Source organism: Gymnogyps californianus, chromosome 2 (genome assembly GCF_018139145.2).
Source record: "Gymnogyps californianus isolate 813 chromosome 2, ASM1813914v2, whole genome shotgun sequence".
Taxonomy (NCBI): Eukaryota; Metazoa; Chordata; class Aves; order Accipitriformes; family Cathartidae; genus Gymnogyps; species Gymnogyps californianus.
In genome coordinates, this window is record NC_059472.1 from 93629270 (window position 1) to 93656960 (window position 27691).

The 27691-nt window shown below is 39.9% G+C and overlaps 1 protein-coding gene across 2 annotated transcripts in view; it reads left to right on the forward strand.

Moving 5' to 3' along the window:
- Nucleotides 1-2907: 2907 nt before the first annotated feature.
- The window catches only part of CDYL (chromodomain Y like), a 105803-nt gene continuing 81019 nt past the window's right edge, over nucleotides 2908-27691 (forward strand). For both annotated transcript variants that reach the window (XM_050891264.1, XM_050891265.1), the window contains exon 1: nucleotides 2908-3003. In XM_050891264.1, coding sequence (XP_050747221.1) covers nucleotides 2980-3003 — 24 coding nt within the window. In that variant the 5' untranslated portion in view covers nucleotides 2908-2979. The remainder of the gene's footprint in view (nucleotides 3004-27691) is intronic.

Sequence of the window (27691 nt, forward strand, 5' to 3'; positions counted from 1 at the left end):
AAAAATTGACACGTCCTGCCTCAGTGAGGGAAGTGTGAAACACCTTAAGAAATAAGAAGGAAATGGTGATCTAGACAATTCACCATACAACCTTTGGACAACTTGATTTTTTCTAGAGAAAGCAAGATGAGAGCAAGCTATCATGGAACTTAGTGTAGCAAAATCCAACTGCAAAACCCGGGCACCAGTCACAAAACCTGGTACCTCTCAGATGCTTGAACCATAGCACTATTGCATGGTATTTTTGAATAGTACGGTTGATTCTCCTGAAAAGTCTTATAAAGCAAGGACAAAAGGTTAGAATAGGAGGCAAAGAAGAATTAATGACAATGCAAGCAATGAATATGTGTAAAAGACGACCTTTTTTCACTGAAGATGAAATGTGGAGTGTGGTTGAAACGTTAAAAATTAGTAATAACTCTGAGCTCTTGCTGTTTCCTTGAAGTACTAAAAATAGAGCAGTACTGATGAACTGTGTTTCTTTTTAGTCATCCAGAAGATCAAAACACCTAAGACCTGGTTTACTGCAATGGTAAGACCCTTAGTACAAATTACGATGTTCTATTCTTCTGCCTTGCAAGCCAAGTAAGTTCTTCAGCAACCACTGCTGCCATCTCTTTGCTAAAACATGAGTACCAATTACTTTAAAAGATTGTCCTTCAAAGGGTGGCTACAACAACGATGGTATGCTGAGTACAGCTCAGAAAGGATTCAGACCACATCTTAGGAACTGTGATTAAATGCTCACCTCCAGAAGGCAGACACAGAGTTCCTAGATCTTAACCGTCTCCATTTCATACCTGGGCCTATTGTTCTGTCAATGATCCTGTTACTGTCACTGAATGACCTCCTTTTTCACCACTTAGATTAAGCCTAGCTCTTGAAGATCTCAAGGAGTGGTTTAAACACAGATCAGTTCTAACCTTTTCACAGACTAGTTAGGAAATTAGGAAAGCATGAAAAGTATGAAAGTTGTTAGATGTTTTATCTGCACAAATGATGTCCATCTAGCAGGCCAGTACCAGAAGAAGGATGTTGACCTGGGAGACACGATGTATTTGTCACAAAGAATGGGCAGGTTAACCAAGTCTGAGAAAGGAATCTCCAGCTCTTTCTACATAAAACATCCAAAGCCCACAAATGGATCAATGTTTTCCGAATGGGTACCTGCTGGGCAATGGTCCAAAACTTGTTTATTGAAGTAGAACGTTGAGGAGTTTCTTGGCTTTCCAGAAACGTTTTTGAAAGACTTTGGCAAAAAAATGAAAATAAGAGGAAACTTGATCAAAAATTAGTTGAGTCAATGGGTTGATTGCTTACACAAACGTGATGAACTCTGCTTTAACTTATGCTGTTCTGCAGCAGAGTATGGCTTCCTGGTGTGGTATGGAATAAGAAACACTCACCGGAACAAATGCCTCGGCGTGACAGAGAATGCACGGTACGGCACTCCTGTCCTGACACTGGTTTTGTCCCACCCTTCAGCCCTTTTGAGAACAGAAACGCCGTCTTGCAGAATTTGCTCTTGAAGGAGTAACGCATCACATCTACCTTTGCACAACGATGCCTTCAATTCATCAGGTTAATGGTTTACTACACGGCACCTTACTTGCACGATCTCCCGTGAAGCACCCCCAGATGACACACGAGGTGAGAGGAACAATTTGTCTGGCATAACTAGTACCGGACTCCTAAGAAACTCAAGCACTGAGCTACTTTCTGTTGACCCCTCGTGCCAGGGAGGCTTTGGTGGGGCCTTCCCGATTTTGCAAACAGGGTCAGTTGGGAGATGTAAGCCACATAGGTGCCGCGGGCAACGATCACTGAGGGCTGCTGACTTCCCGAGTGGATTTGCCCACGTCCTTCACTCTGTTGCGGCAAAGGCATTCAACCAAGTCAGTTCGGAAAAACGCATGCAGGCGCTTTACAATGTTGCTGACACGTGCGGTGGTGGCAGAGCAGGGCAACGGGCTGGCAACTGGCCGGAGCCCACGGAGGAACAAAGCTAGGAGGGCCGTGGGGTCCGGACAAGGCGTGGGTGGTGGGGCGAGGAGAGGGACGAGCGCGGGGGGCTCAGGGAAGCGACGAGGGCTCCGCACGTGCGCGGGCCCCGTGTCCCACACCCCCCGCCTCCCCAAACTCCGCGGCCGTCCCGCGGCCCCCCGCTCCCCCGATCCCCCGGGCGCGGCCCCTCCCGCCCCCCGCGCCCGGGCGCGCGCCCCGCCGCCCCCCGCGCGCCGCCGGGCTCAGCTGAGCAGACAATGGGAGATCAAAGCGGGGGGGGGGGGGGGGGGCGGGAGGAGGAGGATGGTGCCGGGGGCGGCTGGAGTCGAGACGGAGTGGTTGCGTGTGGCGCTCTCTCTGCGCTCGATTAGTGTTCCTGGGGAGGGAGCGAGCGAGCGAGCCGGGGACGGAGGGGTGGGGGTGCGGGGCGCCGCCGCCGCCGCCGTGCGCGAGTGCGTGTGTACGAGTGACTCTGTGTGTGTGTGTGTGTGCGCGCGCGCGCGCGCGCGAGTGTGTGTGCGCGAGTGAGTGTGTGCGTGCGTGCGTGCCGGCCTGCCGGAGTGTGCGAGAGGCAGCGCGAGGGCGAGGGAGCGAGCGCGAGCGGGGAGCGAGCGAGTTGCGCAGCTGCCGTGCGCGCAGCCCCGCCGCCGCCGCCAGCAGCAGCAGCAGCGGCAGCGGCAGCGGCAGCAGCAGCAGCAACACCTCACTGGCATTTAGCGAGCGGAGCTGCTAGTTGCGCTGGAGAGAGACGCGCAGGGAGGAGGAAGAAGAAGAGGAGGAGGAGGAGGAGAAGGAGGAGGGGAAGAGGAGGAGGAGGGAGAGGGAGGAGGAGGAGAAGAAGAAGAAGGAGAAGAAGACGAAGAAGAAGACGAAGACGAAGACGAGGAGGGAGAAGAGGAGGAGGCCACACGGACACCAACTGAAACAAAGTATTTCCAAACCAGCACCCAACTCCACCTTGTGAGGCTCCCCAGCATGGCTTCCGAGGAACTCTACGAGGTAACAGCCCCCGAGCGCCGGCCCTGCCCCCGGCCCCGCCGGCCACCCCACCCCACCCGCCTTTTTGTTGCTCTCGGGAGAGCCGGCGGTCTTGTCACCCACACTTGCCGCGGCTGCCCCTTCCCGCTGGGCCCAGCGCCTGCGTGTGTGTCCCCCCCCCGCCCAGCCTGGCCCCCCGCCCCCCCTTCCCTCCCCAGTTTTGCTGGAGGAGGACGGAAATGTGACTGAAAGGAGGAGACGGCAAAGTGTTACCCGTGGCCTGCGCTTCCCCCTCCACGTTCACACAACACTTTGACTCCAGAAGGAGAAGGGAGGGGGGGGTGCTGGATGGTGGGGAGCAGCGCTGACAGCCGCGACTTGCTCCGGGAGTGAGCACGCCGAAGTGCGAGACCGGCGGTGTGCAAAAATGTGTGCAAAGCCGAGTTATTGCATGTGTCCGGGGGGGGGGGGGGGGGGGGGAGAGGAAGGCAGAGGGGCTTTCCTCCTGGATTTGTGTCTGTACCAAAGTCCTGTGCTACTATCCTGTGCCTTGGCCATGCCGCAAGCTGCGGTGATGCAAAATATTAAAATTTAAGCTCCTCGGCTCTTCGTGCTCTAACGATACGGTTAAGGTTGCGAGGGAAGCCGAAAAGATTCAAAGTTAAGGCTCTGACACGCCATCCTTCACTCGTCGCTCGGGAGGTGGTCAAAGGGTGTGCTGACAGGAGAGGAAGGTTTTAGGGTGAAGAAGGGAATGAGGTGACAGCCTAACTTTGAATTTCCTGTCTTATGTGTGGCAATTTCACATCCTTGCCCTTAATTGAAAAGCATTATGGTTCTCTTGGATTTAACTTCCTTGTTTTTATTTTTACAAGAAGTCATCCCTGGGAGTGAAAAACCGTTGTTGTTTTGGAGGCATTCTTGTCTTTTGGGTAAAGAAGGGGCCACCCAAAACCAAAAATGCTTTTATCTCATAGTTAATATGCATCCAGGCAGTGTTCTATTAAAAAATATTTATATCCAGAGGCTGGATGGCTAAGGTCAAAGGGAGACAGACAGCCTTCAGGACAGTTGACAGAAGAAGATGTCTTACTGTGCTGTTGGTGCATGTGTGTCTCCCATTAATGGAGTTACATCTGTGCTGCTGTGGGTGAATAGACCCATAGAAGCCAGTGAAAGGTGCCCCGGGTGGGCTTATATTTTAAGCAAGTTGACTGCCGAGCGGAGGTGCTGAACTGATAGACTAGAAGACTGAAGGCCCGTATTCCCAAGACAGAAAAATCATAGTTAATTGCTTTGGCAAGTTTCCCCATCCTCATAATGTGGCTTAAGCCAATCTTGAAGGGATCACCCCTGGAAGTAGGAGAGAAATTTAGGGACCACTCTGGGTATGAAAGGATAGCCAAAAACTTGCTTTGACTTTGGAAAAAGTTCTCTCAGGTTTGTGGATTTGGGCCCATAGACTGTGCTGTGGCCAATACTTGCTCTTTGTGTGTTGCTCTATTTGATCAAAGACAGGCAGTGGGATATCGATTTTGATAGGCATAAAAAATGACCAGAAAAATTCTATTTGCAGGACATTGGACTGAGGTTAAGAGTGACCACTGCTCATTACTCTTCTTGGTTGTCTTAAGTTGTGTTCGAAATGTTGACTTGTGCGGAAGGCTCAGTAGTCTCTTGAGCTTGGCCATCCTCACTGGGCAGGCGGTGTGTGATGTCTGTTGGGCGAAAGCCTCTTTCGCAAAATGCCTGAAGTGATAAACTACTTTTTTATTTTAAAAATCAGACACATTCTTTAATTGTGTAAGTGCAAAGCTTATTTGAGATGCTGAAATTGTTAATGCTTTTGGACTCGGATGTGGTCAAGCTGTCTCTTTTGCAATTTTTTTTTTTTTTCTAAGTTGCTGTTCATTTTTGACAAGTTTTGTCTTGTCATGAAATTTATGGCCATGCCTGAAAAATCATAAAAGAATAAATGATTTAAATGTAGTGAATGCTAATTTGGGAAGTATTGCAAGTTGACCTGAAATGTTGAATATTGGGTAATTTAAACCCTTCTGTGAACTGCCTGTGTTATTGACTGGGGGTTTGCTTCTGTTTCATGGATATTTTCTTTGTAATTCATGCCATACAATGTTCTTTGAATCCGGTGATTGAAATCCAGTGCCATTTGTTATATCTCCATTTTTCCTTCTGAATCTTGATCTTGTGTGTTGATTGAAAAAAGTGTATAATCTATTTGCGGTTGTTAGACTAAGTATGAATGCCAACTACTCCTGCTGATATGTGTCATGGTTCTTCCAAAATACAAATGCAAAATCCTCTTATAAACAATAAAAATGAAGGTAAGTTCCTTTTTTTAAGGAAAAAAATCTTTATGGATTCACTTGTTGTTTGTGGGATGATTTTTATTTTTACTCTGGTTATCATCTCTGGAGAGAGGGAGCCGAACTGTAGGCCAGTGATTTGGAATTCAAAGATCGAAACCTTGAAATATACTAACAGACTGGAAGGATGACTGTATTGGGCTGGCTGTATGTCATTTGGTCCCGAGCATTTTAGAGATTGCGGTAATGATTACCTGCTTTTTTCAAGGGGGGGAGCAGATCTGAAGAAAATATGAAACTTTTATTGAGAAACGTTGAAGAGACTCTTTTTTTCTAGATGGAAAGTGAAACAAGTAGTAGTGTTGCCAACCTCTATGGGTGAGGCGAATAACATAGTTTTTCTGTTTGTAAGTTTGATTCTTCAAGTGACAACATGTTAGCGAGGTGGACAGACATGGAGAAACTGGTGAACAAGACAGGTAAAGGAAAACATAAGAAAAGGTGCCGTCGGGGTTTTTTTTCCCCAAATTTGTTTCAATAGGCATTGACATCTTACGGCATCTTTCTGCGTGCGTGCCTGCTGCCGTCTGCGTTACTGTGGCTTTTGGAAAGTCCTTTGTACAGCTGCTTGGGCAAATAGTAGGGCTACTTTCTTTTACATTGTGACAAGTTTGCCTTGCCTGACTGACTGGTTCCCACCCATTGAAAGATTGTTGCTTATTCTTATCATCTTCACTGGAGTAATTAGAAGTAGGGTACCCACAGCATTTAGAAGGTTCATTTGGAAGCAAACTATGTTTGCTCTCCCTGCAGTCAAATCACTCGACTTCCTCTGGCAGACCCTTGCAGTGATGTCTGGGATTGAAGTCATCCTGAATTGTGGTTGGCATGACAAATTTGTGTGATGAAACGTGGAAGTGATCCCATAAAAGTACTCCCCAGGACAACTGTGTGTTAGCCAGCAGATCAGAAGTACCAAATGGTGGTTGGTAGACAAATACTAAAGCTGTGCTGAATTTGGAAAAGTCTCTTTGTCATAAAATTTAATAACTTTTTTTTGTACTAAGTGCAGTGGAAATATATTGAAGTTCTCTGCCTGTTGGAGATTGTATCTAATCAAACGACCAAGTGTTTCCATCTTTCCTCTGAGAATTACTGGTACAGCTATTGGTATACGTGGCCCACTGGATCCATTTGTATAACTGTACTTAGGCTTGGGCCGTGATTGCTACTCATATCAAAACATTTTTACTGGGTTTTACCAAGAAGTAAGCAAAACAGTTTGTGTGAACTTTGCAAGTGCATCAGTGTCTTTTCTTCACTCTGTATTTCACCTTGACATTGCTCATAAACCTAGCGTTTTAAGATGACTTAATCGATTTCCATTAAAATATTACAGGTTAATACATTTAAAGTCCTGTAGTCCAAAATCATACATTTTTGTATGTTTTATAGAATGGAAAATGTCTTTTTTTTTTTTTTTTTTTAATTCTTCGAGTGTCTTGCAAAATACACATGCATTTTTTTTATCCCAATGTCTAGTATTCTCAAGGTGATACTTCACTTCCAATGATGATTCAGTATTTTTGGTTTTATTTTTAGAACTAAAGCCTTTGACATTAAATTATACAGATACAGTGAAATTACAGACTGAAACTAATTTCAGGAGCAACTGGCTGAAGTTCTATAGCCTTGCATTAGGCTATATGTCAAGTTTGATCACCTAATAAGTAAGACCCAAAGACATGTATTCCATGAAAATTTAAACTTTCTGTATACAGTAGTGGCCACAAGTCAAAAAAAGTGATCCTGTGGGCTGTTCTTCAGCTACTGTGCTAGTTTTTTAAATGATAGAGTATAGAAAACTGAAGGAGAAATGCTGTCATTTAGTTGAAAATTTGATACTGCATGGGAATTACCCACTTAAAACCAAAGTTTATCTCACAGCCCTAGTAACACTGCAGCGATCAGATCTTCATCATGTTTTGTGTGCATTTACTGGAAAGTTTAAACATTTGTTTTGCTTAAGTTAACTGAAAGGGTAAATCCATTGCCCATAGTACGCAGCTTGGAGTTTGTTGTAATTTCTTATGGCTATTTGATGAAAAATTGCTGTTAACAAATTAGAATTGCCTGTTTGGGCAATAGCCATTTTTTTCCCCATTGAAACGGGTTGGTTTTATTCAACCTGTCTTGCAGGAAGTCCAAAATATCTTGGGATCTATCTTCTGCTGCTTGTTGCTAATGGGCTGATTCCTAAGATCTTGGTTAAACATCTGTGATACTTGTTCATAAAAGGGGTCTTAAGGTCATTGAGCTGTAATGCCTGAATCTTTCAGATTTTATTTTGTCAACAAGTGGTGCAAATGTTATTGCTTATTTCAGAAGAGGTAAAAGACTAAGACTTGCTTGACTAAACCTAGCCAACTAAACACAACTAGAAATTTACATCAGACCTGTTTGCGTTGCTTCCACCCCTTAGGAACTGTACATCTAACTTAAAATAGCATTCATCCCCCTTTGGTGACTTTCACTTCTTTAAACCAGAGCGCAAACGCAAGAGCACTGCAGGAATGGAGCCACCATGTTTAGTGCAAGAAACTCGACTTTTTTCCGTGTCCCTTGCCACACTGCTTTTCACCAGCTTGAGTTATCTCTTATCTCCTGTCCCAGAGCTCTAGACAGAATTGAGGAGGTCTGGTACCCCATCTGCTGCTGCTGCTGCTGCCGCCGAGGAAATGCCTGAGCCCCTGGGGGCTCCTCCGGCGTGCCCTGCCCTCTGCAGTGCCGCCGGCATGGCAAGGCTCTAGTGGCTGCTCCCGGAGTTCAAACACCCACGGCCAGAGGAATGAAATTCTGCCTGGGTCCTGTGTAGGATCGCAAATGGTTCACAGATAAGGAGATGTTTTAGCAGTTTTTATGCACAAAACTCTTTTGTACATACGTGTATATGTCATAGGTATATTAAGAAAATAGATTTTTTTTCTTTTTTTTCTTCTGTGTAACTTGCTTTGAACTGCCCACGTCCATCAGGGAAAAAAAGGATGGGAGGGAGAGGAAGCGGGAGAGGGGGAGAGAAGCCCCATCCACAAAGCATGAGAGGCTTGATAATTCTTACCTTCACAGTCTCTGTCTTTCACAGCAGTCTGTGATTTCATTTCTTGAGTTTTTTGGTCAATCAAAGATTGGCTAATGTGGTGCCAGTCAAGTTTAGAGTTACAGAATAATTACTTCCAACTTACAAGACTGTACTATCGCAGAAGGCTGCTTCCACTACGCTGACGTTCAGTACCTCTTGAATGAGGATAAATTATTAGACACAAAGGACTTAATGAGACACGCCATAGCCCCTTGTTCCTCAGGAAGGCTGGCATAGCTGGAACAGCGTCAGCGATGCCGTGTCCCTCTTTGACTTCTCAGTAGGTGCAGCTTCATTTCCTCCTGACTGCTGCAGCGTGTCTGACCTGTGCCAAAGCAGTAGAAAAAACAAGTTACTAACAGTCACTGTTTCATCTCTCTCTGATAAATACTCCATGCTTGCAAAGACTGTATTTGATACAGAACTTTGACAACTAGAATGACTTCCTAAATATGTGATAACTGGATGTGCAGATCTGCTGGATATAGCTGATATGCAGGCCTATAATGCCACTCTTACTCTTCTGTAATAAACTCCAAATCTGGTGTTACTGGCAATGTATTATTTTTGGGTATCTGTTGGAAGCATGAGCTCCACAGACTGTATTTGCAAGGTGAAAAGGGATGCGCAAGTCTCTTCCTGTTAACTTCTTCTGTGCCTTTGAGGTTTTGGATGGCTGGATGGCATGTGATATCCTTATTTGTCAATAAATACAGGGTTGTTGGTTTTTTTGTTTATCTTTGAGTAAAACATTAATAATTTTCATATTAAATGTACCGTGTGCTTTCTCTGACAGTATGTTGTTAGTCCAGAAAGTATCTTAAAAATGAAAGTTCTGTATTTTTCATTATCAAATGTATTCTCCAAAGCCATAGTATCTCTCTAAGAAGAGCTTTTATTTTTCTAATTTTTGATGGGCTTTTAATATTTACACACAAGAATTTTGTGTTCTTTGAAATCATTTCTTTGAACTCCTCTCCGTATTACTTAGAGGAAAAGAAAATTGACATGTTACTGGTTCAGTACACTATAAAGGCAAGAATATTTACTGTTTTCATAAACATCCTCAGAAAACTTACATGTGTCCCTTAATGGTGACCTGCTGTAGATCTTTTTCAAGGAATTTATGAATATGTATGAATACATATAATGGATATGTATAAAAAACATTTTTTTAACCATAGATTTGCATTTTTAAATTATTTTGAAGCCACTTTGCTAGCATAAAATGCAAAATAATGCAACTATTTACTAAATATCTTTTAACTATATATTTGTTTTATTGAATAATGAAACAAAGTAACTACTGTAATAGTTTTGTAATTCTTCAGTGAGGCTTCACATTTTATAATCACACTGCATAAAATAAATTAGTACAGCTCTGATCAAATCTTCCTTCTTGGCCATGTTATGTCTGATGGTTTGTTTGTTTCATTTTTTTTGTGGGGAAAGATAAGGTATGTGTTTTAAGTGGCCTAACCACATTTGTAGTTATGCCTCTCCAACTCCTCTGCCCCCACAGTTTCTGAAAGTTTCACAGCTTTTAAGTAAATTAAGTCTTAATGTTCGATCTTTGCTGATTGTCATAGTAGCATCTGAAAAATCAGAACCCAGGGTTTTTTTGAGTATCCTGGATGAACAGGGAAGGAAGGAGATGTACTTTTTTCTTTTTCTTTTTTTTAAAAGTGACTTCGTGATTTTCATTTTGCAAAGACATTTAAATACCTCTCTAAGCATCTCTACTTCCTGTAAAACACTGGTTTATGGAAATTTGCTTGGTTTAGGGAATAATGAAAAATTTGGCTTTAGTTTTAAGATGCCACAGTTTAAAGCAAGGTATAGGAAGTATGTTGTGATCTATTTATCACAGAAAAATGTTAAATGTACATTTTGTAAATATGTATGTAGGGGAACCATTGAGGTACACTCTTAAGAGTGTTGAAATGAATATGTCTTAACTCCAAAATACTTCCCTGACACTGTGATGTGTCGAATGTTGTATTCAGTGGATATTCAGAAGTCTATAGCTTTTGAAGTTCTTTCCATAAAATGCAGTTCTTCAATGCAACATCGTCTGTATATTGGTAATGTTTTTGTTACCAGTAACAATGTAGATATATGAAGGGTACAAAACAATTCAAAGTAACTTTGGGAAAGTTAGCTGGATTATAGTTTGGCTAGTTGCTAAGTCAGGCTCGTTTGTTGTGTTTTGATTTCAGCACCTGATTTTCCCCAGTTATATGTATAAAATATAGCTTGTGCTAGCACAGTGTGACTCTTCCATCATATTTCAGTGGCTAGGTCACTTACAAGGTTAAAACTAACAGACCTGGGATTGTGTCTCTAAGAAGTAATGAGAATGTAAGACTATATGTACCGACACAAAAGATCCGTCCAGTTCAGCATTATGATTCCTATCAAGGGTCCGTAACGTCTTACTGTAGAGGGAAAAAATGGGGAACGTGGCACAGCGATAATCATTGGGAGCTTTCGTGGCTGGTTTGGTTGGGACCAAGGCAGATTTCAGCCTTGGTTATAAAATGCCAGCAGCATGACCTGAGCTCCCCAGATGTTCAAAGCCCGCCTTCATTCCCTGCGCATATCTGCTGGAGGGTCGCGGCTGCAGGTTTGGGCAAAGGCGGGCACATCTGTGGGAAGAGCGATGCCGTGCGTGTTTCCGTTGATCCTGGCAGGGCATGGTGTAAGCGGGAGTACGGTATGATTGCCAGGTCGCTCACTTGTGTTAGCACAATTGTTCGTCGGGCTAAACTGTCATCATTTCTCTTCAGACAATGTCTCTAAACACTCGCTGGGGTCTTGTTCAAATGGTAGAGTTTAAGGCATTTGTACAAGTCTTTTCTGAGTCATAACCACTGAGTACATTTTTGTTACGGAACACTGTGTTAACTTGAACTTTAATTTTCAAGAAGAGGTTGTTAGCCTATGTGATCAAACAAAACAGAAACACCAACTCTGAGTGAAATCTAAAGTCATCAGCAGTGTATGCCCTAGATACCTGCAAAGTCTTCAGTGGAGACGTCATGTGCTTAAGGTCTGTATCCCAAAATAAAGTCTAGCTAACTGCTTTATGTGAGCAGACTCCTAGTCTAGAAAATTTAGAGAAAGGAATATGGCCACAGAATAAAACAAACTGTAATAGCACTTGTAATAATAATTCTAGGAATTAATCTCATGATTTGAAATTAATACTATTTTGTGAGTGTAAGTATAAACCATAGTAGATCATACTGGAATATAATCTTTCTAAAATCGGGAAGATCGATGGAAAACTTCTCCTTAAAGAGAAAAAAATCAAATATTTTTTTTCTCTGTAGGCTTTTTACCATACAGTAACTCTCTACTGTAACTCTTAAATGGCCCCTCATGTTTTCAAGGCTGGCACATTTTTTCTCGCTTGTTTGGGTCACAGATAAGGACCAAACTTGATTTTTGATTAACAGTGCTTTCTAGGAACAAAGAAACAGAAAGAAAGTAAAAGCAATGATGTTTACATCAGACTGAGAGTCTTGAGTTTTTGTTCTTAGTGTACTTTTCTGTGGAATTAGATCATAAATATAGTTATTCTAAACGGACATATTCAAAGCAACTCAACAGTCAGTTGAGTGAGCATTTCCAGCTGAACAATTTCTAATGCTTCCTGAAAGTGACACTATAGAGCTTCTTCCCCTGGAAGACTGAGGCGTCTGTAGGAACAGCTCACCATCGTCCTTTGCAGCTGAAGGAATAACTAGATGTCCAAACATTCCCAAGGGCAACAGAGGTTTTAAATTAGTGCAGTTTTAGAGGAGTCAATCAATTTTCACTTATGATATAGTAAGGTCAGAAGTTTCAAAGTTAAAAATTAAATTGTTGTTTATACACACCAGGTTGTTTATAGTGTATGTACGTGGCTAGAGAAGGTTAAAGCCCAGCTTACAAACTGTTTTCAAATTTGTTCTTTCCTTTGTCTGGTTCATATGCTTAGTGTTATGTACTTTGTGTTTTGATTTGATTGTAAAAAGGGTATGTGTTGAGTGGGAGAGTAAAGGACACTTGATCTCTATTTCATTTTAATTTGGAAAAAACATCCATAAGACAATGTAATACAGAAGTCTAGGATGAGCTTATTATCATATGACTTTTGAGAGGCATGACTTCTAGAGAATTAACATTGGAAAAAGCTGTATTTTTACCCAGGTCATCACGGAATGATGATCAATAACAACAAAGAATTTTTTCCCAGATGCCGATGGTAGCGTCCTGTTTCAAAAGATCCATCAGTGTTTCAGATTCTATTTCACTCATGTTAGAGGCATCTCTCTTGTATCAGGGCAGCTCCTTAATTGATTTGTTTTTCCTCTCTCCCACATTATACTCATCTGGCCTCCTGAGATGTGTGCTTATTTATTTAAACTGCACAAGAATAAAATATTAGGTTCTGAATGAGAAGATGGAAATTATTGTATTTGAGGATGCTTCTTTGAGATGTAACATTGTAGGACTGTTAAAATGTGGAAGCCAGTGCATCAAGCAGTTGTTGATTTTACAGCTTATGTCCATGACTACAGAAACCCAATGGATATGAAGGATTACTACTTCACAAATCTTTAAAACCACACAAAGATGGGATCTTGCTCATTTTTTCATCAGCAGGCTACACGTGTCATAATTGTATGCAAACCACGCCATGCTTGTCTACTTTCTCATCAGTAAAGATTTAATAGCAGGGTTGTTTGTCTTTTATTGGATTTTTTTTTTAAAAAATGCTTATTGAGATAAATCATTAAAACACCTTATCTTTAAAACCAATTCTTTACAAGGATCAATTTCAATTTTAAGTTCAGTTTTGCCCTGAAACTGGTGCAATGCAGAACAAGCATGTTGAATAAGATGGTGTTTTGGAGGTTATCTCTGCTGCCATTAGTGGCAAAACGTGGATTTAGTGAGGAGATAGAGTGAGCACTAGGACGTCATATGGTTGCTGTCCCCATGAATGTTAGGTCTTGATCCACCCATAGTGACAGATGAAACTTCACTGTTACTCATTTATACCTATTCCTATGTTATTTTCCTCCGTTTATCCAGATAAAATTGTTTGTTATGCTCTAGTTCTTCATGCCTTTGGATACTCATGAAAAGCAATGAATGATGGACAGCTGTCAGTTAAGTTACAGTTAAAATAGTGTGAGATAAATTTTTTTTTTCAGTGTGAAATGTCTGTACAATGGGAAGTTCCTGTCTTTATTGCTGTGTGTTATTTGAATATGTTCAATATTAATTGAATTATTCAACGTTAAAGTCCTTGCTCAAGTAATTACAACCTAGTTTATTCTAAAGAATTTAATCATCTGCACTTGGACATATATATCTCTAATCAAAGCTATTAAATGTAACAAAACTGGTTCCTTCATGCACACAAAATAATTTGCTTTATTATGACATTCTTACTGTCAAGTAAAAATAATGTCCTTTGGCTTTTTTCCTTGTTCGTGATGGATGTTTTCATAAATAATGGGAATTAATAAGAGTCATTATTCTAACCTATATATATATATGGTTTTATTCTTTCCATTAGTAAAATAATGCTTTATTTGGCTCTTTTTTATTTTTCTTCTGTACACTTGTTTATATTTATGAAGGTTGAACCGAGATGTGAATAAAAGTGATTAATTTGGGGGAAGCGATTTTAGATCTTTATATGCTAAATAAAGTCTTAAAGCATACTGAGACATAGTAAATTATGAAAAGGGGAAGAAGAAAGTAGTGATTGGACTGTGGAACCACGTGACAACTTCATGTTCTGCTTCACTAAATGAATGCTCCCTTTTCATTCATTTGTCCCTTTTGTCAAATGTTTGAGCTCTACCTTCCCGGTGTCTTCCCAATACCTGTCTCTCTTGTTTTCAGTCAAACCACCAGAAAAATCTTTTTCCATCTGACTTGTTCAGAAAAGGGCACTTTCAGTGTGGAATTAGTTGTCTATTGATTGTAAAGTAAGGATGATTTTTATTTTTCTGAGCAAGAAACTAGAACTTTGTTATGTAGTGGAAGAAAGGCATATTCTGCTAGCACTGCCTTATCTTTTGTAGAAAGATGGGTAGGCAGGGGTTGTTGGGGAAAAATGGAGGATCTCATCATTAGGACACCTGAATGCTGTCTTGAAAAATGTAATTCTCTCTTTCCTCTGTCATACTTAGTCTAACACTGAGCATATCACTCAGACCAAATATTTCAGAGATGATTGCTAATCATTTGCTCATCTCCCTGACAAAGTTTGAATCCCTGAGCCAAAGCACAAGCAGAATAAAGGTTTTTTTCTCCCCCCCCTCCCCCCCAGGTAAATATTGTCAGAACATCTTAGAATAAAGTAGAGCAGGCTGATTGGGTCTTACAGAGAAAAGCTATTCTACAAGTACAAGCCACAGACAAACCTGTCTCCCTTTTATGTTGGTTTTTGTTTTATTTTGTTTTGGTTTTGGTGGTGCTAACTGCAGAGAGGTATTTAACTAGCATGCAGTGTTATCTTTGATATCCTCTGTAACCAGTGATGAGAGTCATCCAGAAGGCCATTCAGACCATCTAAGTGAAATTCCTCTAGAAGGTCATCAGACTTCATCCCCTGTCTCTACAAAGAGGTATAGAAAGGCTAGTTGGGTTAATTTAGTCAGTTAGGTTAAATATACTCTAAATATGACCTCCTAAGCACTGAGGGTTTTTTTCCTTTTTCTACTGTCTTCTGAACCTAATGCAGGATAATACCCAACTTTTCATTCATTACAGGCCTTCCCTTGGGACTCTAAACTGTGTTAGTAGGTGAGTGTTGTTAAGAGATTGTGCTGTTGGAGTATAAAGTGTTTAGGCACAGCACTGAGCTACTACGGTGTAAGTTAAGGTTTGCTATCTGAGTGACAGTAACTGATCAAGTTATGTTTTTAAACCATAATTGTTGTATTTTACTTCATTTTACTTCATTTTACATTAAATCTCAGAAGGTGTTTGAGTGGTAGTGCTTTATAATTGACTTCAGCAGGTCCTTCCTCTGACCTTCCAGCTGACCACTCAGCTGTTCCTTCTGTTGAGCCACAATGGCAGCTTGGCCACATGTTAAGAGGACTGGCAAATTGATACGGCACAATTAAAAACAACTAAACAAAAAACCCTGGCTCCAAAAATGTTTATTTGGTTGAATTAGGTCCTCAGTCTGGCCCAGCGCATGGCCATACGTGTATTTGCCAGGATGACGAAGCAGGTGTGGAAGGTCATTGGAGCTGTTGAGCCACCAAGTGATGTCCACAGAAGAACAGCCTCAGTGAGCGAGCCCTGAGACTGGGGGAAGAAATTTGTGTATCCTGGCAGCATTTGTGTCAGTTTTCCTCTCTTTCCCTTAATGTTTCTTTGAGTGGCGTGATGTTTAAAAGTTAGTTTTGAAACATACTAAATATGAAGGAAGGAGGCTATCTATTCCTTGTCCACTTTCAACTGGGAGTCTGAGGGCTCTGTTCTCTGCAGCTTAAGCAAATTTAAGTGCTGTGGGCCTTGCTTGCCACCGCCTCCTCCAGCAAGCCACTCGTTCTTCCCCTATCCTTTGCACCGACACTGATTTTTGTCGCTGGGTCAGGTGAATGCCATTTAAGGAAGCCTGTCTAGCTGAAGGCTGTCCACTGCTTTTGTAGAAATAGTTTTCTGGCAGTTTTCTGACTGACTCATGTCGAAATCCAAGAGGTGCCACTTCAGGTAAAGGAGCAAGAATATATGGCATGGTTGAAGGCAGACAGGAAAAAAACCCTGGGTAGATGTGGGGGGATGGTTGCAGCAATGTCTTGGCTCTGTTTAAAAAAAAGAAAGACTCTGTCAAACTGCGTGTTTAATTTTCAACTGGATCAACTCGCTGGACTGACTTGCACTGTGGCTGCACAGCTTCTTGCCCTTGGCTTGTGCTGACTCACAGAGCCTGTGTCCCTGGACTGCACCTTGAGGTCATGCAGCACCATGCAGGGACAGGGTGAGGAGCAGCACCCCTGAGAAAGGGGCTGCACCGAGTGATGGGGTGATCAAGTTCAGAGTAGGAGACGCTGTGCTGTATGGTTTTAGTGGCTGGTTACGCTTCCATTTTAATGTGGAAATGGAAAAGTCGTCCTTGCAACAATTTGGGATTCCAGTTACTTCTCAGTGCTGCATAACTGCTACTTATTAATAATTCCCTGAATTTTACTCTAAGCATAGCAGTTACAAAGCTTGCTGAAACTTTTTGTTACTTTTAGTGTGCCACACGAGTAATGAAAATTCTGCGGCCGTGTAAGGTTGTCTTTTCCCTGTCCACCTTGATTATATTATAATTATGCGCTGATGCTGTTGTGCAAACCCAATCTGAAGATGGGGGTGACGTACAAGCGTAGTTAAAAGTATCATTTATTTCTAAGGATTCTGCTTATTCAACGAGTGGGCAGTGGGCAGGGAGTGGGATGGGACAGGATATCTCCTCATAGCTGAGCTCACTTTAAGCTGCATTTCATTTAAAATGCTGATATTCATAAAGATTATTTTTAGCCCTTCAATGGAATTAAAGTTCAAAGTATAAGTGCTGGCAATATCTTTTGGGTAGGAAAAACTTATGCTTTAATTACTTTTGGTTTCAGTTTCATGGGCAGGAACAAATTATTTTCACTTTGAATGTGTTTATGTGAAGGTGGGAAAACTGATAAGGAAAGTAAACTGTGTTGCTCTTTAACCCCTTCCAATATATAAATAAAAACTGGTTAGAAAAAAATAATATCTACTAATACTAAAGACTACGAGGCTAGTGCTCTATTACGGCAGGATTTGGGAACATAGAGATAGTAATTGAGTGAGAATTTAAAAAGCAGCCAACTAGTTTAAGTGCCCCAAATCCAATGTTCTCAGTTCTGTGTGTGTGTAGGCTCCTTACTTTGTTTATATGAAGGAAAAATATTCTGTCAATTATTTAGGTGTAGCTAATACTTAATTAAGAAATTTAGTATTTCTAAATGTTAAATAAGATGATAAAAAAACTAGATTATGTATTCAGCATTTAAAAGACAATTTTCTTTTATTAAAAAGATTTAATATACTTATTACAAATGTAGTCTGCATTTGTATGCAGTTTGAAAACATAAAATAGATTAAAATATTGGTTATTTCAGGGGTGTAGCACACAAAAATTCAGATTGCATGAATATATATTCAGATGACTCATTGTTTTAACAGGTGCATGTAGCAATAAGTTTAAAAGCTATACTTTGCTTCTAAACCAGTACAATTTAATGGCATTGCCAGCCATTGGCATTCATCCTTCATTTAGTTTAAAAAAAAAATACAAATTATTAAATAAATAATTTAAAAGTACAAAACAAGATTACAGTCAGTTTAAAAAAAATTCTGTTGATCATCGTCTGGAAACTCAATCCAATATATTCAAATTTATTTACTTGCCAACAAAGTATTTAAAACAAAACCAAAACCAAACAACGAACACTTTAGACTACTTATGTGAAAATTACCAAGTCAAACAGACTTCCACTGCGCCAGTTTTTATTGAGTGCCACACTTTATTAAGAGCAGAATCAAATTATAAAATCAGGCCATTATTATTGCCCTGTCCATTTTTCCTCTGTGGTTCAATTCTGACATTGTTTTAACAGCCAGCCTGGCCTAGCCACTGTTTTTTTTTTTTCACCCAGAAAGCAAGGATTAAAATATTGCATTCTATTTTTGATTATTCGCAAGATAAAAGCAACTAAACAAAGTGTATGCTTAAGGATAGAAAGTTGCCTTAGAAAGCTCTGTAAGGTCTGAACTTTCTTTCTATAGAGATAAAGGCACGTTTTCCTGGGATTTAAGTGACATAGAAATCTTTCTTTAAATGTCTAGATGCAAAGAAACAATGCATTGTTATTTCAGAGTGATTACATTAGATGATCATTAATAAAATTTTCCTGGAATTTCTAATATGTGCAGGTCATTCATCATGCTTTTCTGAGAATAAGAAATTCTGTTCTGTTCAATTTTACTCTTCTTATATTTAATTTCATTTTTGTCAGATCACTTCCATGAAAACAATCAGCACTGATAGTTATTGTTGCTTATTTGAATCTGGTCTATCCAGTACAGGCCTTGCCAATAATATATAATCACTTTTTCTAAAAGAGTGACTTCCTAAAAATAATGTAATACAGATTTTACTGAAAATATAAAGAAAACCATTTTGTCTCAAAGTTATGTTACTTAAAAATAAAAGTTGCCCAGGGAATTTGTAATTCTTAAGATGAAAAGTTGTTAGGGATAGGTATGAAACTGTCATAGCGTAGTAAGGCAGAGATGAAGATTCAAATGAATGAAGATTCAGAGAAAATGCCATGAGCAGTAGTGGCTATTAGCTGTTATAATTAAAAGACCATTCATAGTAGATTATATAGACACTAATCATAAACCTTCTGTCAATGGAGTTAAGAACAATATGAAAATTCTCTTATTTATTGAGAGCAAAAAAATGCTAGTAATGACATGCGTCTACTAGATAGGGGCAATAATAGTTGAGAAGAGACAGAAATACTGCAAAAAATATCGTTCTATGATTCCTTAAAAAACATGCTGTGAGTCAAAATACTGTTATTCTCTGGCCAAAATCTGGATGTTGTATTTACAATTTACAGTGACTTACAAAAAATATGTCTTTATTCTGGTAGGAACAAACAAATTTAATTTTTTTCTTTAGTCTACAGGAGTCAGGATTTAAAGCAAACAAACAAAAAAACCCAACCAGCTGAAGATATCTAAGGTATTGGGGTTTGTATTTTGTTCCAATTGTTGTAGAACTGTAAATGAGATGGGATAGGCCAGGATATAACATTATGATCACAGAAAGAACTGTAGAAAGGCTGAAATGAGAATTGCTTAGCAGAAAATTGAAGAAAGCAGAGTGACTGCTTGCCTAACTGTTTGTGACAATTAGAACTTTTCTGTATGTATTTCTTTATTCTGAGGCTGAAATTTTTTGGTTGACAAAGATACTCATGTAGGTATAGTAAGCTTTCATAATGCACCTGATGCAGTACTGCATGGTATACTGATTTTTAAAACCTAGCTCTTTGCTAAGTCAACATGGCCCATATTAAATACATTTCAAACTGGTTAATTGACAGATCATAAAGCAGTAATAGATGAAGGATGTTCATGTTGGATTTTATAGAAGTTTTTCACAGCCCATTGCTTTGAGGATTTGGATAATGATCTGGAGGAAAATAGAATATAATCTCTGGTAAAATGCATACGTGCAAAAAATTGATGGATTAGTAAGTGTGAAGGATGGTCTGTACTTAGTTAATGGGGATCATTTCAACATACGTTAATATAGCTAAATATATCTGTCTAGACAGTAAGATCATACATGTAGGATGGAGAGTAGTACTTTGGAAAGGAGTAATTCAGTGATACGATACAGTAGCTAAAATGCACAGTGCAGTCCCTTGGTATGGATATTGGGAATCTCAAGTGGAATTAGGTGTGCTTTTATTTTGCTGTATAGTGCTAGTGAGATAATGTTAGAAAATTACATCCTGTTTGAGCTTAAGATGCAAAAAAACCCCAAACCTAGATAAACTTAAAAAGATGCAGAAAAACATGTCAAGGACAATTAAAAACCTTAAAAGCAAGTAAGTGAACAAACCCTGGTGTATAGTAAGAGCCTGGAGAAGCTTAGTCTATTTAGTTTAGCAAAGGGAAGTTTGGGAAGTGACTGATGGCCTGTAAGTACTTATATGGGGCAAAGATTTCGGAAGGAGCAGTCCTTTATGTATAGTAGGCAATGGTATGACAAAATACAGGAGCTGAAAGCTGAACTCAGGTGTATTTCTTCTAGAAATATAATAAATTTAAAACTGAAGGCAGTTGTCTATCAGAACAGTTTATTTAAGGATGTTCTGGATATGTCAGCAATAAAAAGCTGTGAATTTTTCCAAAAAGATGCCTTTAGTTCAAGCACAATATGATGGCCTGATGTAGGAACTTTGGAGTGAAATTACCTGTTATACTGGAAGGCAAACTAAATGATCATCGCTCACACAGGTCATCTACAAAATCTGACAAAAGTGTTTTCAGCATCAAAGGCACCCTGTACTCAGTTGTAATGTGCGTCTGTATTTTTGAAGGGAAGGCTGAAAAGAGCAGGGAAAGGGAGGGCTGGGGATGTGGGGAGAGGATATAATAAAGATGAGTTTAAATTTTATTTTGCACATACAGAGAAATTAAGTATGAGATTTATTAAATCAAAATATGTGATTATCCAAGCAATACATACATCTTCTATATAGCATTTTAAAAGATTTTTACATGCTAATCGTGTGAATTAGCAACCAGCTGGGAAAAATACCCTGCTATTTGTTAAAGGAGAGACAATAAAGTTCTTCTAGACAGGAAAGAATCTACATTGTTAACAGATGACCTGAAAGTTCAGCTCATTGAAAAGGCAAATATTTTGACCAGGAGAATAATTCCTCCTGTGGAGCAGTATGAGTTGCAGTGCTTAAGCCGTACAGCTATTTTTAACCATGTCACAGCTATTGAGCTTAGTTTTCAACTTACTTCATAAACAGTGTAAAAAAGACTAAGTAGGTCTTTCTCTTTGATGAATGTAGAGGTGAATATGTCAGAATCCCTTTTTGTTGCAGTTTTTGTTTATTTTGTGCTATTTCTATATTGGTTTTAACAGTTCAGATGTAGATTTTTGTCTCTTGTCACTATCTGCCACGTTCTGTTTTGTTAAACTCCAGAAGCACTATTGCATCGGAGTAACTGTGGGCAAAAGCTGGAGTTGCATGTGGAATGATGAAGGGGAAAAAAAAGTTAAGGCTCTCTATAAAATCCTACTTTCTGCGAATGGCACAGATACAGTTTTCCAAAAGCTTGTTCTTGAACGCTTCTGTGGTTTAAAAAATTTTACTCCAGTTTAATGGCAGTTTTACAGTAGAATTTGAGTTCAATATGTAGCTTTTTAGCTTGTCTGGATTCTTTCAGATGTTTGACTTGAGCATCTAAATCTTTATCAGAAAATCTTTAATTTGATTTCCTGAACTCTAGGATTTTCTGGTTTGAATGGTGATTTTGTTTACTATGATAAAGGTCTCTGAATTACTTTAGTGCTTTCTAAGAGTAAAGTTGTGCCTAAATTATGTCTTGCAAGTTAAGATTCTTCAGTTCACAAGACGTGTTAGTAATGTAATTAAGATTGTATTGAAAAATATTTAAAGGAATGAAATGCTGTTTTCAAGACCTATGCTTATCTTAGATTTAAAATATCTCATTTTTCAAAGACGGTATGATGGAAAATGGTATATCAAGGAAAATCTATTTTAACTTAAAAATGGGCATCACTTAGTAGACAGCCTTATGTATCTAGGTAGTTCTTTGTGGCAATCTCTGAACGTTATTTTGTGATATGCCTCTTGAGATTTTTTATTGTATATCTAAATTCTATATGATTTCTTTGGGACATGCTATAGAGTTTATGCTTACTCTGTATGTACGTAAGTGTGTACTGCATCCTTTGGGAAGAAAACAAGCATCTAACCTCTTTAATTACCATGCCCTTCCTTGTAATATGGCTTTAGCTTCTCACGCTTTTTAGGAAAACATGACCCAAATAGGAGAAACAGCTATGAATTGCACAGAGTGCAAAGCTCTGTGAATTTGGTTTCTTTTCCACTTTTGCAATTAGGGAGTATAGTCACTGTATCTGTCTAAACAGTGAAATTTGGTCAGGCCTAATCTTTTCCTTCTTCTTTCCACCACTTCCCTGTACCCATGCTAATGGGTTTGTGGGAAAATGGAAGGCAGGCACAATGTACTAAATTTTGTGATAACTTGCTTGATGATTTGGTGACAGGCTGAGACTAGACCAGACTACCTTTGACTATTATTCATGGAAATGAACTAGGAAGTGTAGCCACGCACACAAACGTTCCTTATGTTAGGGCACATTTTGGTAGTTCACCATAACCTTTTAAATAACTAATTTGACACTTTTTAGAAAGACTATTTGACTGATACGAAAAAGAAGTGATACAATATAATTGAAACTATACCCAGTCTGTTCTGTGATACAGTTAACTGGCAATGCATATGTGTTACCACAAAAAAAAGATATTTCAAGTTCAGCTCCCACCAAATTATGAGATAATTACTTTTGCTTGCCTGATAAAGACGTGTGCGTATGAACAAACCACATTTAGGTTAGCCCCTTGTTCATATGTACTTGATAAATCTGATAAAACTCTTGCACCCCTGCGAGGAGGAGGATTGTGAGCTCTCTAGGGCAAGGGCTATGCCTGAGCATCTTTTCTTTTTTTGTCTTTATAGATTTTATACCACATCATAAAAAGACTGTTATTTACGTCACAAATTCAAACACTCTAGATTGAGGAAATGCCAGATTTATGGTTGCCTGTGAGTTCTTAATTCTCTTTCTTCATATCTAATATTTGCACAGACTGGATCATGGGTCCTGTGGTCAGGGAAGAAAACCATTTGCAGTCGTAATTAAAAGAGAACTAGAAAGTGCACAGCTAATCTACCCTTTCTGATGAATTCAGTGGGAAGGGGTACTTCCCCTTTGGTGCTCCCAGGAGAGAAGCGTAAGACATGAGCAAAAACCATGGTACTGACATGTTTAGGTTCTTCTGTTTGTCCTTATTCTCAAGGACTAGAGATTCCCATGTATTTCCAAGGCAATGTATGTTGATATCCTGCATTCCCCCCGCCTCCTCAGCTGGGTGTTGCCTCTACCAGCGCTGGCACTCAGGATTTCACACAGAGTCAGTTTAGGGAGTTTATCCATCTGAAAATTCTTCTCCCTCACAACCCTCCACCTTTTTTTTACCTCCTGTTTTGCTTAACAGGGTTAGTTTGAGGCCAGATTTTCTCCAAGAGCAGGTTCAGTTTAAATTTTAGCAACCCCATAAGTATTGCTTTAGGCAGCTGTAGAAAAGCATCTTTGGACAGTTCAATCCGCTGAGTTTCAGAAGCTGCTGGCAACTTTGGAGGTGGTATAAATTCTGAAAGGGACTGCCATTGTAAGGAAACTTTAAATTTGGCATTATTTCACTACCAACTCCCGTATAATGAAATATGTTTAAAGTAGCATGCAAAAATATATTAAAGGTATAATAACTTTGTAGTTGAAATACCAATGCTTTTTTGTATTTGTAGTTGGAAGCAACTAGAATGAATTTGTTCATTAAAACTTGAGTTGTGTCTACTTAAAACAAAAAGGCAAACCCCAAATTCTCAATCTGGAAGTTAAAAACCAAACTTTATAGAAATTTATTGACTAAGACTGCCTGTTGTTTTCTCACAAGAGAGCAGAGCCAAATTTTGGTTTTATTCTAGAATTTGCTCCTTATTCTTTATTGTTCAATTATTTTCTTACCTTGGAATGCATATGAGGAGCTGATGATTTTGTTGATGTTTTTTGCCCTTTGGATAATAAGAAAAGTTATGGGGTAGAGGGAGTACTTCTAATGAGCATTTCTATGTTCCCGTCAATAACTCTTTTGATTATCCTAAGTATAGACCTTGTATCCAGCTGTATAGGTAAGGAGTCGGTAGTTTTTTCCACACCAACAGACGTATCATTCATAATAACGATTTTATTTTTCTTTGTCTACATGGATTCCAGTTAGTGTGCTTGACTCCATGTGCACAGGATCAATTTTCTGGGTGCCTGCCTGCTTCCTAGAAGCCATTGCCCCTTGCCTTTCCCCACTTGAACTTAAGAGTACCTGTTTTTAAGAGAATAATATACTTTCTGTCCATATAGCTTCTCTTGCTGTCTCTTATCAGGCTTAGAAAACAATAGCAACCTGCCTACAATATATATATTTACAGTCCTCCTTCAACAGTAGCTTTGTCAATGGAAGAGCAAGTCCACCCCAAAGAATTCATCACTGCCCTCTACCTGGGGTTATTGCCCTCTCTGGCAATAGCTGAGCTGCTCATGGGAGCTCTCCCTAATCCAATTCGGTCAAATTGAGCCATGTTAGGAAAGATTTGTTATTTAAATTACTTAAGCTGATCTAGCTTATTTTGACTGACATGTTTAGGGAGTTCTTATATATGCAGCTCAGCCCGAAGATTTGAGAAGTGGTAACCATCAGCAGGATGTGATAATAAGCTGGGGGCACAGGTGGCAAAGAGCAGGTCTTTCCCAGCTATGCCCAAACTGGTTGAGGTATGCTCATCTACAGCCTGAAATTTGGGAACCCGCTTTTCTTCATGGAGCACTCTTAAGTTTTTTGGGCCATTAAAAAAGAGAAGACTGCCAACACCAGTCCTTCTCTGTGTGCTCCTGTTAGCCACAATTTCACCTGGAACCACCTAGGGTGTATTGGCCAAGAGGCTTTGATTGCCCACTTTTGAATGACTCCTGCCAGCATTATTTCATAGTTGAACTAAAGTGCAGGTCTCCCTCTGGTGCCTACTTTGTAAAAGCACAAGATTTTATAATTGGGCTGAGCAATTGAAAACCAACTGTATGAAAAGAGAAAGGTCTCTTTGTTGTCCTGGTAATAACAGTTCTGAGAGTGCTGACAGTAACGTTAGACAGTAGACTACTTTTTTTCTTGTGGTACATAGTGCTAATCTACACATAAATTCAGAACTGTGTATTCACTGTCAGCTGCAGCAGTGCTTGTCCTCTGCACCTCTTCTAACAGTAAAATCTTCTATTTGGGAGGTATATTTATTAGTACATATATGGAAATAAAACCAGAGGATTTTTGTCAGTTTCTAATCTTTTTCACTTCCTTACCAATTCCTTTTAGCTGTTCATTTTGGAAATTACTTCACCACACAAAAAACGGTCTTTCTTATACAACTAGAAGTTTTCTGCCTTGATGGATTTCAAATTGTGACAATCAAGATCTGATTTAAAGCCATTACCCCACTGACGGAAAGGCTTAGACATCAGAACATTGTTAGGAGCACACCACCACACGTCCCCAACAAAATGCTAAAAACTGATGTCATCACTGAGAGAGGAATTTTTCATTTAAATCACCTTCCACCTCAGGGCCTCTGCCCCCTTCAGAGAACCACATTTTACATAATCAGTCCTACTGTTCACAGCTATCTATGTGTAAATTTTTCCGTTCATATTCCCAAGAACACACAGCGCAAACGTTTCTCAGAAATATCCTGGTTATGCCGTGCATTTTGGACTTGGTACCCTTTGGTTGTACCTTGCTGACTTTGAGAATACCTTGACAACTCCTGATATCAGCAGGCAGTTCTCAAACAACCACAAGTGATGTGTATGACTCAATCCTGTATGTTGGTATTTCCAGAAATAAGCCTGCTTTAAAAATGCCAAAAACAATTGCTTAGAAATACAGTTCTAGAGGAATACTGGTTAATGTTTCAGACGCATGATTTTCTCATCCGTTGTTGTGAACCAACATATGTCTACAAACTTCCCTGGTATGAGAAACAAAGCAACATAAAGGACTGATTTGGACTGCCCCAGCATTAGCAAGGCCACATTGATGCTTAGAAATGATAAGCTGAAGGCAGCCCCCCATCAGTTTACCTATTTGATACAGTCTTACAGAACAGCAGTCTAATCCTGCATTTGAAGCTTGCCTGGGGGTATCTCTGTGGACAATGTCCAGCACAACAACCTGCTCGACTGAGGTTTAGGATACTTTCTTCTAAAGCAGAGGAACAAGGAACTGTCTGGAACAGGAGTTCATTGTGGGGAGTTCCATCTTCTCATGATGCCTGTTGCTGCCTATGTGGGGGACAAGCTGCTAGCCCTGAAAAGAAGCCAGGCGGTCTTTCAACTTGCTTTGTGCTTTACTGCTCTTTGGAAAACTGCAGAGGACGAAGATGATCAGGTTCTTTTGGGGTTTATATAGGGATGGGGGTAGTGTCGGCCTTTAGTCTCCTTATAGTTCTCTGCTCCCTTGATATAAAGCTAGTGTTTCCCCATCTGAGTGTTAGGCTGTAGTTTTCATATGTATTAAGTCAGTACTGCGGCAGGAATGGTGTGGGGGGAGGCAACATTTGTTTTTAGGGGATTTTTTTTCCAGTGCGCTCTCTTCCATTGTGCTGGCTCATCTGTTTTTATGGCTGAATGTGAACCAGGTCCAGAAATTCAGCTAAAACATAAATATTATCCTGGTCTGCTTCTCAGCAGAATTAGTTCTCTGAATGGGTACAATATGCATCTGCACAACAACTATGCCAGCATAGAGGTGGGGGAGAAACAGAAGGGAACTTCAAGAAAAAGGTGTCCTTTTTTTAAAAAAATTTTTAGAAAGATTCTTAAAAGGAAGGAAGCAAGGATGAGCAGGTAGCAGGTCACCCAATGGGTAACACTTTCCTGCAAGTTGCCATTAAAGGGCTTCTGTTCATTCTCAGCAAGATCAATTCTCAGCTTGAACATCTGGCTGTAACTGGTCTTTGTGTTGTCCTCTTCTCCCATATTTTTGGAAATTTTTCATAGAAAACAAAACAAAGTGTTGAAGAAGCTCTTTCACACTCTCCCGTTTGGCTTTCAAAAGGAATAAATTGACCTCTAAATGCTTTGTAATTGTGGTGCTGTCCAAGGCAGGTCAGCGACCTCCTCTAAGAGCAAATCAGAGTACTGGATTACTTTTTCACTGCTGGCACTTAGTACCTCCTTAAATTCTGCCCTTGAGTTTAGACATCCTCTCAAGACAAATCTAGGTCCCAGTGGTAACAGATGTACATGGAGAGGTGGCAAAAGATTGCTTGCAAGGCTCTCTTATTTTTTCAGTGGTATAAAAAATTATTTTGTCCTGGAGGCTCAGTTAGACGCTTTATAAGGCTTCTGAATCTTACTCCTCCGTTTCCTTCCCAAGGAAACTTCCTTTCTTCATGTGATTGTTTTGTCTTTAAGAATTTGTTTGCTTATAATCTTCCAAAGTGTCTTGGAATCAGAGAAACCCTCTCAAGAATACTGCATTCTCAAAATGCACTCAGTGCTGTGGCGGAATATTGCTCAAAAAGGTTTTGTAATCTTCATAATAAAATAAAGAAGGCACTAAAGATTACTGGAAGGTACCCAAATGTCTGTCAGTGCCAGATTATGGGAAAGTTTGATGAAATATAGTTGTCCATCTAACTGTTTACACCTGCACTACATCCTTAAGCTGGGAATCACAGTAAGGATTGTACTGCAAGGCAAATAATGAAAAACATTCTTTTATGT